Source organism: Acinonyx jubatus, chromosome D3 (assembly GCF_027475565.1).
Source record: "Acinonyx jubatus isolate Ajub_Pintada_27869175 chromosome D3, VMU_Ajub_asm_v1.0, whole genome shotgun sequence".
NCBI lineage: Eukaryota > Metazoa > Chordata > Mammalia > Carnivora > Felidae > Acinonyx > Acinonyx jubatus.
The window spans coordinates 51,469,204-51,486,811 of NC_069392.1; the positions used below are offsets into that span (position 1 = coordinate 51,469,204).

The following is a 17,608-nucleotide window of genomic DNA, read 5'->3' on the forward strand; positions in this document are numbered from 1 at the left end:
CAAAATACTGATGTCTGGGCACCACCTCAGACCAAGTAAATCAGAACCTCTGGGATTGGAGGTTCAGGCACAGCTCAGGCACATCCATTAAAACAAATCCAACCAAACAAAAGCAACAAAACTGGTGATTTTGATGTGATTTGAGAGTGAGAATCACTGGCCTTACCTCAATAATAAGCTGACAAAATACTACTCTAAAACAGGAACCAATGAAATCATAATGAGAAAACACCGATTGTCTAATCTGTGGATACTACAGAAATTTAGAAGAGAAAGTAGCAAATTTGAGGCATTTCTAGACGTTTTGATGACTATAGAGGTGAATCTCTCCCTTCATCCTGTCATTTAATGTATGCATTTTTGGACAAATACAGAACTGGAAGGGAAGGAGGAAATAAAATGGAAGAAGCCCCAGCATATTCTGAGTATTTAAAATCTCTGTGGATATCTCACCCATTCCCCTTAACAATTTAAACTTGAGCCTATCCTGTTTGTATAAGTATCTACTTGTTATTTAAGAAGTTCTTTCTCTTTTCATTATCCAATCTTGTACAGAAAACACACTCTTTTAATCTTAATAAATTCCAGTAAACTTGTAAATAAATAAAAGGATATAATCAAGTGCCCAAGGAAGTTGCTCTCATCTTGACAATCTGCAAATCCAGGAGCAAAGCCACAAACTGGGCAGTTAGGACATAGCTAAGATTAACATTATTGGAGAAAATCTTATTTTTTTTTAAAAAAATTATGTTTTATTTTCAGTTTAGATTCACTGTGAAAACCATTGAGCTTATTCAATAAAATACAGATTTAGTATTGGGGCACCTGGGTGGCTCAGTCAGTGGAGCGTCAGACTCTTGATTTTGGCTCAGGTCATGATCTCATGGTCATGGGATTGAGCGTCCAGCTCCATGCTAAATGTGAAGCCTGCTGAAGATTCTCTCTCTCTGCCCTGCCCCTGCTCGTGCTCTCTCTCTCTCTTAAAAAAAAAAAAATATATATATATATATATACACATATATATACACATATATATATATAATTATTTAATTATCAAGTACAACTTACAAAGCTGGCATATTTACCTATAAATATATATTTTTGAACAGACAGAAATGTCATACTTCATACTTACTGAATTAGAAGAATTTATTTTGCTTTCACATACTTTGTGATATATTCTACATTAATAGTTTTTATTTTTAGGGAAGTTTTAGGTTCACAGCAATATTGAGAGGAAAATAAAGCGATTTTTCACATACCCTCTGCCCTCACACATTATAGCCTCCCTCACACATTATCAATATGTCCCATCAGAGTGTTACATTCATTACAAATGAGGACACATTGACAGATCATTATCACCCAAAGTCCATAGTTTACATTAGAGTTTACTCCTAGTGGTATACATTTGCGGGTAAATGCATAATGACATACATCTATCATTATAGTATCATACAAAGTAAGTTCACTGCCCTGAAAATCCTCTGTGCTCTGCCTATTCATCCCCTTTCCCTCATAACTCCTGACAACCACTGATCTCTTTATTGTCTCCATAGTTTTGCCTTTTGCAGAGTGTTGTTATGATTACAATTATACTGTATGCAGCCTCTTAAAATTGGTTTCTTTCAGTTAGCAGTATACATTTAAGTTTCTTCCACTTCTTTTCATGGCTGGCTAGCTCATTTATTTTCAGTGCTAAGTAATATTCCATTGCTTGGATGGACCACAGTTTATTCACCTACTGAAGGACAGCTTGGCTGCTTCCAAGTTTTGGCAATTATTAATTATAATTACATATAAAACTAGTTATAAAAAAAGCTGTGTACAGGTTTGTTCATGGACATAAATTTTCAGTTTCCGTGCTGGAGCATATATGGTAGGTGTATGTTTAGCTTTGTAAGAAACTGCCAATCTGTCTTCAACATCGCTGTTATTTTGCAAACGATGAATCAGAGTTCCTATTGCCCCATATTCCCACCAGCATTTGGTGATACCAGCGTTCTGGATTTTGGTCATTCTAATGGGTGTGTGATGGTATCTCTTGATTATTTTAGTTAGCATCCCCCTGATGATATATGATGTGGAGCGTATTGGCATATGCTTATCTGCCATCTGTAGTGTTCCTTGGTGAGGTCTCTTAAGTTATTTGGCCCATTTTTTAGTTGGCTTCTTTGTTTCCTCACTGTTGGATTTTAAGAGTTCTTTGCATATTTTGGATAACAGTCCTTTGTATATCTTTTGCAAATATTCTTTCCTGAGGGTGTAATGTTTGTGTGTATGCACGTGTGTGTGTTTGCGTGCGCTTGTGAGAGACACTGCCAAGTTATAGGGGAGGCTATGCATTTCTGTACATTTATTTCATTTAATATAATATGGTAGGTAATTCCAAGTTTATGTTTGTATTAGTTTGCTAGGGCTACCATAACAAAACACCACAAAGTGGGTGACTTAAGCAACAGATTATTATCTCAGAGTTCACAAGATGTTAGCAGGGTTGGTTCCTTCTGAGTGAAGGATCTGTTCCAGTTCTTTCTCCCTGACTTGTAGATTGCTACTTTTTCCTTACATTTCCTTACAAATGTCCTTACATTGTCTTCCCTCCACATGTGCATCTGTGTCCAAATTTTGCCTTTTTATAAATACCAGTTATATTGGATTAGTGTTCACTCTAATGACCTCTTCTTAACTAATGACATCTGCTTCCAAATACATCACATTCTGAGGTACTGGAGGTTAGAACTTCAACATACAAATTTTGCAGGCACACAATGCTACCCATAACAACGTTGAAGTCATTTATTCAACGTTTTCAATCCAGCTGGGAAAAAACCAGTTATGCCCCATGTATTTTCATGCATTGTTAGTTACACATAACTCCTATTTATGTCCAGGTATCTGCTTAGACATCATTTTGCAGGCAAACCTTTCCTGGTTCTGCTACACCCACCCACACTGGTTTTAGGTACTCTTTTGATATGAAGCCTCTTCACTCTGATAAGTCACCTCCAGGGGACTTGTAAGATTTCCTTCCTGGATGAGAATTTCTTCATGTTCAGGGACTGTGTATTCTCAGTGGCTGGAACTATGCCTCCCATGTAGAGGGAAGCAAATAAGTATTTATTGAATAAAAAATAACAAGATTAAACATTGACAAATTACTTTGTCCACACAGGACCACACACTTCAGTAGTCATTCTTGTCTGGAGTTGGCTACTTCCTGTCCCTCTGTCTGGAGTGCCTCCCCACCACGTAGCACATGGTACCTCATTCTCATCTGCCACGAATCAGCTTAAATCATCTTCTCAGAGAGTTTCTCCTGGGTACCCAATTTAAAGTAGGTATCCTGGTCCCCTTATTTTCTCTGCCAACCCCTTCTTTGTTTCCTTCTTAGCAGTTATTACAACCCCTGTATTTTACTTCTTTTTTGTGTCTTGGCTCTTTGTCTATTTTCCCCATTAGAATGTGCCCTCCCTGAGGACAGGGCCTCATCAGTCTTCATCACTGTATCCCCAGAATCCAGCACAATGCCTTCCCAGCACACAGATTTTGTCCCTTCTGCTGCTGCTGTAGTCTCACTGGGGGAAAAAATACAATGAATACATTATTTTTTCCTTTTAGGAAAAATGAACAGATTTTTGTATTCTGAGCTTAGAACTCCTTTCCCAAAATTGTTACAGAGGTTTTTTGTTTTCTTTTGGTAGCAGAAAAGAGAGAGGGATAAAGATAAAGAGAAGAGAAAGGAAAAGAGGAAGAAGAAACATTGCCAAGCTCCTGGAATAATGTTCCCACCTAGATAATGGGCAAAGTCAAACAGACCTAAATTTAAATGCTGATTCTACCTCTTACATTTACATACTTTGAGTAAGTTAAAAACAACAACAACAACAAACAACTCCTCTGCAAATCAGTTACTTAATCTGTGAAATTTCATATTTAATTCAATTAAATATGAAAATGCTTTTTTCAGGGTAGGTACATCTTTTGTGAACTTGAAAATACTTGAAATTGAATTTCCATTGATTTCATACAAGGTAAACAGACTATTTCTTAGGGTGTAATATTCTTGGGTCATAGCTTTTATTTTTTTCCTTAAAGTTATTTTATTTTGTTAATTTTTATCTTTTTGCACATTCTTTCAAGATTTTTCTTTTGGTTCTGGAATGGAAAGATTTTGCAACTATATCTCTAGGTGTGGGTCTCTTTGAATTTATATTACCTGGAACAGATAGCTCCATCTACCTTTATCCACTGTAACTTTTGTAGCTGTGTTTTTTTTTTTCCTTTTTAAATTGAATATTTTATTTGTAACAATGAAGTATGTAAATCTAAAATACATTGGTTAAAAAATATAGCAGTTTGTTGCCTTATTCCTCCCAAATCCCAATTCTTCCTCTTACTCTTAAAACTACATTAAGTGTTTTAAGCTATTTATTCCATTTTTTGTCATCACTTTGCTGAATACCATGTTTGCACAGAAACTGTTATTTTCCAAATTTAGATTATTGACTTTCTACATTAGAAAATATGTGTCTATCTCTCTTACATCCTCCCCATCCACAATTCTCTACCTCTCACCCAACTTCCTTCATAAACTTAGATTAAGTAAATGTCCATTTTCTACATTATTATGACTATCAATCAGATTAGGCACGTCTAGCATTTGCTCAGTTCCATTTATAACTTGCAATAATTGTTCCTGAAATTTCCATCCTCTCGCCCCAAGCTGGCCTTGTGGAGCTCTAGGCATTCAGCACAGCTAATTTTCTGTATATATCATCATGGGAATTTCCTTTGCCAATTTTGTCTCTTTTGCATGTTTTTTTTTTCAGTAACTTTTGATGCCCCAGTAGCAATGAGCACACCCAAGGCTCAGATCTTGGTTTCGAAATCTCCAATTAAAAAAATGAGAAATCCTTGAAAATGGATTGATTGAAGGTTTGAGGAAAATATAAGATGAGCCTAGCACATATCATGATGTCAGAAAATAAGGAAATGCTTAAAAAGGAAAGGGATGATGGCATGCCAAAAGGGCACAAGAACCAGCACTAAAGAGCTCCCAGTGGCCAAAGTTAGAACGACTTGAGCAAGAAAATAATTACATACTTTTGAACTACAACCCAAAGAATAAAATAAATACTACAAGTCCACACTGATGTAAATAACTAGGCAAATAAATAAATGGGGGTAAATAAACTATTCTTTATGTATGAACTCTAATTAATAGATGTAGAGGGAAGGAAGGAGATAGAAAATTACTTCTAGAGTACCACAACAGAAAATGCCATTATATAGCCTGGACAAACTGCCTATATCATCTTCCACATCTGAATCAGCTCATATTCCTATACTGTCTTGGTAAGTAATACGTAAGCCAAAATCATCCTTGACTCTTCCATTTCCTCCTATTCTTTTCTCTTGTTGCTACTGCTTTATTTATGATCTCTCTTCTTTAGGTTGAGCAACTGCGAGATATTCCAAAGGTTGAACTGAGGTGAAGAGATTATAGATCAAGTGTGAAGCTTATGGTCAGGGTTGGCAGAAACCCAAGGGTCAAAAGTTAAGAGAGTAGATGAAGTGATGACCTGTAGTATCTGAGCTGGACAAATATCATCATTGTTAGAATCACCATTAGTCATAACAGCTACCATTTATTGACTGGTTCCTCTGTATCAGACACTGCTAAAGGTTTTATATGCATTATCTCAAATCATACTCATAGCAATTCCATAAAGCTAGTACTGTTATTATGCCATTTTATAGACAAAAAACTGAGGTCTAGAGGGTTTAAGTAACTTACACAAGTTCAGGGAACTAGCAGAGGATGGAGACACAATTTGAACTTACTTGAAACCAGCAGGGCACTGTGAATAGGATAAAATGTAGGAACAAAGATTAAGAGCTGGAAAGCACATAAGATAAAACTAAGAAAGTGAGAGGACATAATTATAAGAGATTGGTTATGATCAGAGAATAGAATGCTTGGGTTTACTATTTTACCCCTCAAGTAGTTCTAGGTGACAAATTTCAAGGTTCATTATGGAAAAAATGAGTCCGTATGGTGCTCATGTATACATAATATAGAGCACAATCTTGAACAATAGAAGATGCAAGCTGATGGATAAATGACTCTCCCTTGCATCCTCTAGCCAGAAAGTTCTGGGAGACATTTCATAGGGCTCCCTCCCTGTGCATCACTCACCTGTGCTGGTGACAAACTCAGTAATGTACCTGTGTATTGGCTCTTCCTTCTCCCATGTTCATTCCCCTGCCCTCCACTCCCTGAGGTTCTTTCCTAAATAAAAAACCTCCACTCAAGGCTCTCCTTTGCTCTGGAAGAACCCAGGCCAAAACAATAAATGCTCCTGGAAGACAAACCCTCAGGAATCAATCCTCCTTGCTGGAAACGAGAAGCCTCTTTCAAGATATATCCTTGTCTCTTTTCATTGCTTCCAGGACTATAATCAAGTTTAGGTCTTTTGTTAGCCAGAGTTCTCCAAAGAATCCAATTGAGTGTGTGTGTGTGTGTGTGTGTGTGTGTGTGCGCCTGTATGAAGAGAGAGCAAGACCCATTTATTTTACGAAACTAGCTCATGCAATTCTGGGGGTGGGGAGCATGACAAGTTTGAATTCCATACAACAGACCAGCAGCCTGGAAATTAAGGTTAGAGTTGATGTCTTGAATCCAAATTCCAGAGATCAGTAGTCTACAAACTTAGGCAGGGTTTTTAGCTTGCAGTCTTGAGGAGAATTCTACCTCAGAAAAACTCTGTCTTTGCTCATAAGGCCTTCAACTGATTGGATGAGGTCCACCCATATTATGGAGGGTTATTTGTAGTACTTAAAGTCTACTGACTCATCACATCTAAAAAAAATGCCTTCATAGCAACATCTAGACTGGTGTTTGACCAAACAACTGACACCATAGTCTAGCCAAGTTGACACATAAGATTAAGCATCACAGATATCAACATAGCCTATGTAGACATAAAATCTCTGCTCTGGAGAAAAATAGCTTATACACCAAAGGAATTGAAAGTGCTGGTCCATTTGGACTGGCGTGAACTATGGGATCACACATGGAAGTTAGTGTTGGACTACAGAAGGCAGAACATAAAACTGGATAAGGGAGAATTTTTGATATGAGAGTATTCTAGGACTAAGGATGTAATGTCCAGGAAGCACCCTTGAAGCTGATCCTAACATGCTGTTGAGAATGTTCCTTGAATTTGGACATGGAAATGGTCTACAGTAAATGAAGTGGGGATTCTGAATGTTGGGGGCCACAAGGTTTGCAAAGTGGGAGCATTTTAATGAATTTATTATGTGAGATGATAGAACCCATCACCTGATTATGTTTCTTGAGGGGGCCTAGGAAGTACTATTTAAACTAAGGAAATGAGGAATGCACTGGTGCAGGGACACTGGCACTTTGAGGAAACTGACAGTGATCATCCTCTATAGGCTGGAGTCTATAGTAAACAATGATGCCACAACTTCCAATTGGGGATAATGAGATTCCAGGATGGCAGAAGCCAGATGTAAGTTTGACATAGTTATTATAATGAGTAGCAAGGCTGGAGTGGCAATTAAGGTGCCTAGACCCAGTAATATCTGTGGTGATGGATAAGAGTTTATGGCATTCTAGGAGTTGAAATATAGGGTCACCCATCAGGGTACTGCTTTATCAAAAGGTGATGAGAAAAAGGCTGCTAGCCATCATAAACGAAGACTTCTGATTCTTCATCCACTTTCCAGATGTAAGTGAGCTTACAGACACAGAATCCATTGGTTGAAGGGTAAACTGGCTCTCCTTGAGGAAGGGCCCTGTAATGTAACTGCTTTTCCCTCCTGTTCTGGACATTATAAATTATACCAACCCGTAAGACCTTGGTCTCACTTGTGAGGGCATGAAAAAAAATCATTAGATTATAGATATTATATATTTGGGATTGGGTCCAAGAAGGCCCAGAAACACAAGTAAATTTTATGACCAGATAGCCCAAGTTCTTGTGGCTCCTATTTTTTTTCTTAATTCATGTCTTTACCTTAACACATGTTACCTCATAGGGGTCAGTTGTGATCGACTGGTGAAGTATGGAAACACAGAACAGAAACTAAACCTATTCGTGGCTCTCAAATGGGTCAGCACAGTATCTTAAGGTTAATTATAAGTGGACTGGTCCCCTATTACAGCCCCACTCAGAGGTAGGCCTGGTGGTGAAGGGAAATTCTCCCAATGGATAAAGCCAAGAGCAGTATACCCGTTTTTTCATGTTGTATGAAGGAAGAAGTGGCCTGAATCATAGTGATTCATAACTCGTGGGCAGTGATGAATGGCCAGGCTGATTGGTCGTAGTCCTCAAAGAAATAAGATTAAAAGATTGGGGAAATTTGGGATGAAGGGTAGTGGGGATGGTGACAGCACTGGTAGAAATAAACAGTGATACTTACTTAGATCCATCTGTTAATATTAGTTCCAGTAGCAGTCTATTTGTAATAAATGCCCAACCTTCTAGCTTTCTTCCCTCTTTCCTTATTACCTGTAAGATTTCCCTGTTTGGGAGACAGTGTTGTTTATTCAGATTTGGGAAACTGAAGAGGACATCATTTCTGTGGGGTTGTGTTGAGTTCAGTAATGAGTTTTCTGATCTAACAAATACCCCTTGGATCCTCCCTGGCCTCTGCTACAAAACACAGTATTTTCCAAACACAAAATTCTCCAAAGTCTCTAAATACTTGCATGGATAGTTAGTGTCTTTAAAATATTTGATACTCACAAGCTATGACTCTTACTTTATTATCTTTTATTTATCAGTAAAAGTTTGCAATTTTCTTCATACAGATTATACCCATATCTTATTCAAGTCCTTCCTCGCTGTATTATATGATATGATTTAAAATGAGATGAAATTGTTGTAGCTGCTAATAAGCAACTTTTGTTTGTCTTTTGTTTGTTTTCTTTTGTCTTTTCTTTGGTTTTCAAATATGTTTAAATTCTAGTTAAGTTTTTTCTTTTTCCAAAAATCTACTGCATATGTTTACCTGGTCTGTGTTGTGAGTAAGGGTCGCTGGGAAAGGAGAACAAAAGATGAAATCTGGTCACAGCCCACTCGCAATCAGCTGTGTGCCCTGGCATGAAGCCATGTCTGCTAGAAAAAAGAGCTTCTTTTTCTATTTCTTAGAAAGTTACCTCCTAGACCCCATGTCGTGTGTGTGTGTGTGTGTGTGTGTGTGTGAGAGAGAGAGAGAGAGAGATTGTTTTGTTTTAATTTTTTTTTTTTTACTGTTTATTTTTAAGAGAGATAGAGCATGAGTGGGGAGGACAAAGAGAGGGGGAGACACAGAATCCAAAGCAGGCTCCAGGCTCTGGGCTGTCAGCACAGAGCCCGATGTGGGGCTTGAACTCATGAATCTTGAGATATGACCTGAGCCGAAGTCGAACTGAGCCACCCAGGTGCCCGAAAAGGTTTTAATCTGGTCATCTCTTATATTTTAAAATATGTTCATTTTTACATATTTCTTTGCTTTTTACTTCATAAACAATATTTTTAATTATTCTTTTCCACTCAGCCCTAGCACACCTGCTCTAAACCAAGGTCCACTGGGGCAGAAGTACTAGTTGGTGCTGCTTAGTTTCTAGGCATCAATACTTTGACTTGTCAAGGCCTTGTGTATATAGGTAATAATACCTTAAGGGTTACATTCAAAACCTTATAAAGAAGACAAAAGAGTTTATAAGAATGACTAACTAAACCTATATTCTGTAATCGGAACAGTAGCCAGCTTACCATATATATTTCTATATAATAAATGATAAGCATGTGTTTCACAAAGGTTCCTGGGAAGTCCCAATGAACAACCCTCTAGTAGTCATATACTAATTTCAAGCCCAGTAATATGCTGATTGAAATGCTATGTGCAAACAGCAACAATTTTTCTCTACTCTCTTCCAATCCTTTCCAACTTTCTATCTTTTCCTGTTTTATCACACTTGTTAGCATAATGCTAAGTAATAGTGAGTAAAAACCATTTTTCCTTCCTTCCTGAATTAATTGGAAGAGCCGTTTTTCACCTTTAGGTATTTTCTACTCTATGTCTCCATGCTTTAAATGCAGCTGGCCTACAAGCATATCATGCCACGGGGAATAGCAAAAAAGCCGTGAGCGAAGGCTCTGTCTCGGGCACCCCCCAGACTGTTGCCTTAGCTGTTGACTCTCTTCACCAGCTCTCAGCGCCCAGCCGAGGTCCTCCTGTTTACACCTATTATTTACATTTCCACTCTCAGGTCATCCAATTTGAACTTTTGACTTCGTTGCTCTCAGGCAGAACCCAGCTATCATCCTTTCATCTCTGAAGTCAACCAAGGCATTACCGTGTGGTGGTTAAGAGTGCTCTGCTCTGCTTTGCTGTAGATCTGGTAGCATTTTTCACATCTTGACTCTGCCAGTGACCAGCTGCATGATCTTGGATAGGTAAATTACCCTGTTGCTCCTTCAGTTCTCTCGTGCGCATAAAAGGCACAGTAGTCCCTACCTGATAGAGGTTCTTGTGAGGCCTCAAGGATAATATGGGTAGAGTGCATAATTAGTGCATGGCAGGTAGTATATGCTCACTATATAATAATATTTACTGGATTGGGAAGGAAGAAAGTGGCCCTGCCCTCTTCCGAGTCAGGACAACCCTGTAACCACTCTTCTATACCCCTGTCTGTTTTGCGCCAGCCTGTCATTCTCTTTCCTGTGATCACCACGTGGACTTCCCTGACCACTCCTTGAATGTCCAACCAGCCACATCTTCCTTTATTACCCTAGCATTTAATGCCCAGAACACAGTCCCCATGGGAATGCATAAGCATACCAGGGTTCGCTGGGGGTTTATAGAGATGAGCAAGTGGGTGAGAGAAACTAGGAAGCAAAAACAACGAAACAAAACAAAACCTTACAATATTAGAAACACCTCCTCTTAAAATCCTGCTGTAATCTACCCAACCACATGACAGGAATTTCTTAGTAGCCTCTGTTACTCAGGCTCTGGCCCATGCTACAACATTTGAATTCCCTCTCTTCTCTCATTCTTTCCTCTCCTATCCTCTGCTCTGCTTTCTTCTCTCTTCTCCTCTAGATTCATCTTTATTTCTAATGTTGCATGATTTATCCATTTCTTTGTTTCCTTATCTCCTTCCAGTCTTTGCTTCAAGTACTCAGCTTTTATCACCAACAGTGTCACAATACTTCCCTAAATAATGACATTTCTCTCTTCAAGCAAAGTTCTGGTGCCCGATGCTAAGATAACCTCATCACAACTGTCAAACACCTGTTGGGACCGTGATCAGGCAATGAGACAGTTAGGAGCTTGTTGGTTTGGCTGGAAGAGCTTTGTTCATGTTAAGACAATGTGCTGCTCTTTCTAGATTAAAGAAAACAGTAATGATAGTAATGTTATTTGGAATAACTGCCAAATTGTCAAATGGCTTTTTGAGTGTCTCCTAAAATGTGTGCATTACTGATGCACACGTTGATAGAAGAGCTTCAGCTTCATTCACAAAAATCCCATTTCTTATTTTCATAGTTTTCTTCTGCTTTCTTTACATTGGTTACCTTGTCTATTTATGTATTTATTTATGTTTATATGGAGAAGCCAATGGTTCCTGAAGACTAGTGAAAATAATACTCTTGTTTCCTTTAAACCCAAGACTCAAAACCTTACTCAAGTTTTATAACATTTATATAGCTTTAACATTTTCCTCTTGCTGTTTTAAGTGTTTTATATCAGTTTATTTAGTCCTCACAATAATCCTATGACATAGATACTATTATTATCCCCCTTTAAAGGATAGCACACCCAAGGCATTAAGTGACTGTTTAAAAGCACACAGTGAGAACATGATAGAGATGAAATTTGAATCCAGGTAGCCTGGCTTTAACCACCGCACTAAATTTCTTCTCTAACAAATAGAGGAGCGGTTAATGAGTATACAAAAGTATACTATTATGATGAAAACATATCACTGTAAGCTCATATCAGTAATCATCCTAGAAAGAATCAGAAAAATAGAGTCTAGTCTGAAGGGTGTACGGGGTGGAGAGTGGATTTGGGGGGGTGGGGGGAATTGATAAGAACCAAAGCAAAATGGCAGAAAATACAATTTTATAATTTTGGTTCCATCCATGCCATGCTACCTCCCTGGACCAGGCTATAGGAAACATTCTACTTCTACCTTTACCACACCTGTCATAAATTTCCTGCCCTTGTTCTAGTCCCCGATAATCTGGATAAGTGTTCTCAGAGTGGTGTCTGGATTACAAGCATTTGGAAAGAGACACTTAAGTGCTTCGATCTCATTCCAGACTAGATGCATTTGTCCTGGGATGGGGGAGAGAGACGATCAAGGAAGATGCATGTTTAGCAAGAACAGTAGGTAGAACTTGTGCACACTGAAGTTTGCAAACTGCTACTTTACACTTCTGCACGTGCATCTTTGGTGTTGGCCTGTGGTACTGAAATAACTGCAAAGCGACTCTGTACCTCGATTCTACAGTCCTGAGGACCAGACACCAACATAAATAATGAGCTTGTTTACTTTGGAGCTCAATTTTCCCTTTGATGTGGCAAACAGATTGCAAAATGCAAAAATCTCTTTTCCTGTGAAAGAGGGCCAAGTTAAACTTCAAAAAGATTAGTGTAACTAACCTAACACTAATAAATCTATAAGCAGACTTTATAAAATTAAGAAAATAATCCATTCGTCTACTCTTACAATAGCTTCTGCTAGTATTTCTAGGTGCCCTGAAGTATCTCACTTCATTTATTTGAGAAATGTTTGTGTAAGCATCTCACTGTACATCCTTGCCATCAAATATTTTGTTTTTGAAGTAGGCTTTGTGGCTTAAAATATATTTCCAAAGGCCAAGGTCTACAAAATGTTCATAAGTATAAATATCTGTTGTTAAGTTAATATAATTCTACAACTTACAAGAACTACCAGAACACTTCAGATCATCCAAAATATATTTGAGCCAAAAAGCTGATGTCCTAAATCTGTAAATTGATGAGAATTAAGAAAAAGAGACAAACTGAGTAGTCAAATCATTTCTCCACATTGAATTTTATATCTTTAAATTGCATGATAATTTATTTACTAGAATATAGTCGATTTCAATCGCCTTGTTCTTTAACATAAAGTGGCAATTAGCATTCCTTTTAAGATGTGCATGTTTTAAGATAGTAAAGTAAAACTGGACAGGATTTTATTAATTTGACTTTATCCAATCTTGAATCATTTTGGATAATGCTGACAAATTTAGTTTCTTCTGTTTGGCGGTTGGCTCTTCCAAGGCATATAATTGAACAAGTTTCTACCTGTAGTGCTTATCCCAACTCAAAACATGATTCAGTCTATCTGTGCATGTAGAACAAGTTTAAGTTTCTTGTTAAGTAATGATCACACAGAGCATTTCTCACTATGTAATGACTATACATTTGATGTTCCAATATAATGGAAATCATTAAAAGATGGTACCAAATGGATGCCTGAAGTTCATCTCTTCATATGTTCATGTTGACAGAGTGTCATTTACAACCCCAAGGACACAATCCCACAGTCTGTTTATTATGATGTCTTATATTATCAAATCATCTTTTATCAGAGATCTCAAAGGGATTCTACACCACTAATTTCACCTTTTCCTGTGATATGTAGGGATAGCATTCCACAGTACTGAGCAAAGAGTTGAAGAACAGCTCCAACCTGTTGGACCCTTGAGAAACTGAATGGATGGGAGGCTACAAGTGGGCCCATTTCCTATCAGTAGCAGGCACAATGCCATGCAAGATGGTGCTCAGACTCAACTTCTGTTCCGGGAGAGTTAGAGAAGTCCTCTTTTGTTTAGAGTTTTTTGTTTTGTTTTGTTTTTGTTTTTAATTTTTTTTGATGTTTATTCATTTTTGAGAGACAGAGAGAGACAGAGCAGGAGCGGGGAAGGGGAAGAGAGAGAGCGAGACACAGAATCTGAAGCAGGCTCCAGGCTCCTTAACACTCCTTTTTTTGGTGGAATGTAAGATGAGAACACAGAAGTTCAGTTCCCCCATGACACAGGGTCAGATTGTATGACCAGCCAGGAGATGGTAGGGACCCAGCTATCACATGGGGTCAAAACTTTGAGTTCAGATTAAACTCAGGTAAGCATAAGAAAGAAAATTCTATTTAAACTAAGATGGGATGAGTATTCCCCACAAGGTACAGAATTTCTTGCCACTAAGGAAGACAAATATGGGTGGGTTAATCATTTGATTGGGATATTATGCAGAAGGTTTCCACCTCAGAGGGGGTTAGCTCAGTACCGGGAACACCTTCTTCCTTGTTTCTGTCTGTACATGTTACTCATATTGGTAGCGTATGCTTCCTATATTTTCCAAGAAATGTATAATATTTCCGTGTTGCTTTTTGTTGTTGTTAAGGATATTAATTCAAAGGGACCGTGATCTCCACTCATTTTGCGCTTTCCACAGTTCCGGTCTCAAAAGCTGAGCACTAAACAAGTCAACAAGTACTAGTCAACTAGTACTTACCAACTTGAAACGCAGACACATTTCTACAGAGACCTCCCCACCCTTGCCATAGATACAGATGGACACTGTAGTCAGCATCACCTGTGACCATACAACATCTTTTTCACGTCTTCACAGGAGCAAGAAACAACGGCATTCAGCAAACTGTAGAAGTGCACAGGCCCTTTGATTATGACTCAAACGTTTGACTGTGGAGAATGAAACTACAAAAGGCTGTGTCAACAAGCTAATGATGAATAAAAACAAAATACACTTAAACAGTATGGTAAATACTACAAGCGTAGCCTGAAAATGAATAAAAAACACAAACACATTAAAAATAATTATAATTGGTGTTCAGATCAGAAGACATCTTGAGATTGTTCATTGTTGGAAAGTTTGAAAATGTTTACTATGTCAGGTCAAATATAAACCGCAGCTAAAATTATAGATAAAATGAGAGGAAAGTGACAGATTCTGGTAAAAACATCTAAATCACCTAGATTTTGTTAAAATAATATGATTAACCAGTAGAAAAAAACCTACTTAAATTGGAGGAAAACATATCTAACAAACTGTCAGAACTTACAAATGTATGAACGATAAATTTAACTTATTTGGGTAGCTTTTTCCAAAATCACTGGTATTTTTAATTTAAAATACATTATTAAATTAGTGTATAAGAAATTGAGCTGTGTAAATATTTGCATTTATGCAAAACAATAAACCTAAAATATATTTAATAATAACTATGGAAGTCTAAGTAATATCTATTGTCTCTCTCTTGGTTTAATCCTACATTTTCTAAGAGGCTGTTGTTGTTTTAGCTTTCTGTTTTCCAGAGACTGGCCAGCAATGAAAGTTTATATGACAACAGCCAGCAATAAAGCTGCCTCTGCCATTCCCTTTCTGCAACAAGTGCAGCAAATGAGAAAGTCAAATAACGTCTACTCTCCCTAAAAGGTATATGAAATTGAAGAACGTCTTGAATTTTTATTGAAATAAAACTCTGGGTTGCAAGTTCTAGAAACCCAGCTCAAACTGGATTTTGAGGACAAAAAGAAAAGCTTATTGACTTACAAAAACAAAGAATTGCAGGTTGGGAGGAGAGGTAGGAGGCTCAAGGGACTGTAAGACAGGGACTCCAGCACTGCCAGGACTCTTTCTATTTTGTCCTGTGTTTTGTCTCTCCATTCTTCTTCTCTCTTTTCTATAGGAGATTGTCTCGTGCCTTCACTAGCAGAAATGAGAGGATCTTTTCCTTGTGACTGCTGCTTGAATTAACCCCAAGAAGACCTTGTGCAGTTATTCTTGAGTCATGTGTCCAGTTGTGTGGTCAGGTTCGAGGGATACTATGATTGAGATTTCCCTCTGAAAAGGTGAGCACAAAAGGAAAGGGAGATTGGTTCCCAGAGGAACAGAGTGCTGCTTCCAGGAGAACAGAGGAGTGCTAAGGACAGAATGCTATAGTTGTCCTCCATAACCAATAACTGCCCTAATGGGGGCCAAGATGTCTGGCTCTGGCTTATCTGGAATATCAAAATACGACACCATTAGAAATATCTTTCTTGGTCCTTTAATTATATAACTTGTTGAAGTGACGAGCAGGGATACAACTAGGAAGAGACTGAAAGAAAAACTTGTAATACTGGGGTTTATAAAATCCTATGTGAAATATACACTCTACACATTAAATTTGGTCTGTGATTTTTGCCTGACAGCCATAATGCCATTTGATCAACGATGTGGCCTATGATGCTGTGGCTTCTGGATTGGTTTCTTTTAATGTTATTCTTGGATATCAATCAACTACAGACATCTTTATACAACTACTACTACTACTAATAAAAAAAAAAAGGTAGCCTTCATTAATTCTTATTGGGTATTTATTCAAGGTTTAGTCAAGATGGTGAGCTGTCATTTTTTTCTAGTTTATTCATTTATTTTGAGAGAGAGAGTGCACATGTGCAAGGGGGAACAGAGAGAAAGAGAGAGAGAGAGAGAGAGAGAATCCCAAGCAGTCTCCATGCTGTCAGCACAGAGCCTGTTGTGGGGCTCAATCCCATGAACTGTGAGACTATGACCTGAGCCAAAACCAAGAGTTGGACACTTAACTGACTGAGCCACCCAGGTGCCCCTAAACTCTCATTTCTAAGTCTTCCAAAATTTATTTTGATCATGGAGTCAGTTGTTCCTACATAAAAATTAAATGTTCAGGCCTTTTAATGAAACTCAGAGGTTCTCTTACATAGGCCATAAATGAAAGAGTGACAACAAAGATCTTGGAAAGAAACAGCTTGAAATTGAAATTATTGGGTTTTTCTAAGTTAAACTTTTACTATTGCATTCCTTAAATAGCTAGATACTTTCTTGCTTTAGCTGGATATTATTGCCTACTTTCTATTGAACATTTTGGAAAGCAAACATGTGCCTATTTAATATCCACTATTTCTTAAACACTGATCCATACTTAGGATTTTAAAAACACCTATAGGTACTTTTTAAATATATTAATGCCTGGATCCAACCTTACCAGATTCTGAGCCAGTAGATCTGCATTGGGTCCCTTAAGTGTTTTGTTTTGTTGGTCTCTATTTTTAATTTTCCAGGTGATTCAGAAGCACTGTCATTTTGAGAAACCATGAGTTTAAACTCAAATGCCTAACCTTTCTGCAGATTTCATTAGCAATAATTTGTAAAGTGTATTCATTATATATAACTCATGAAATAACTCTGTTTTAAAAAATTAGAGTATCTCTAATACTTCTCTAAAGACTGCATTTTTTCCCTGGCAAAAATCCTATCCTATGTGACAGTAGATAAGGCCTCCATTTTGCTCATCTATAAAATGAGGGTTTTAGATGACATGATTCTTAAAGTTCCTTTAAGCCATAAATTTATTTATTTAACCTATGTAATCCTACAGAATTAGATGTAAAAAATAAAAGAAATGTGAGTAGAAATACTTATTAAAATTTTCCTCAAAAATATATGGGTTACATAAAATGCTAGAAAAATGTAGAGCAAATAAAAAATCCATAAATAAATGAGATTAATT

The 17,608-nt window shown here is 37.5% G+C and overlaps 1 protein-coding gene across 6 annotated transcripts in view; it reads right to left on the reverse strand.

Annotated features, from left to right (window-relative positions):
- DSC1 (desmocollin 1) overlaps positions 1-17,608 on the reverse strand; it is a 353,895-nt gene that overhangs the window by 43,236 nt on the left and 293,051 nt on the right. The window contains exon 1 of one of the 6 annotated variants that reach the window (XM_053206523.1): positions 14,572-14,682. The exons of the other annotated variants lie outside the window; for them this stretch is intronic. Coding sequence (XP_053062498.1) covers positions 14,572-14,649 — 78 coding nt within the window. The 5' untranslated portion in view covers positions 14,650-14,682. Of the gene's footprint in view, positions 1-14,571; positions 14,683-17,608 lie in introns of those variants that run through there. 6 annotated transcript variants of the gene reach the window in all.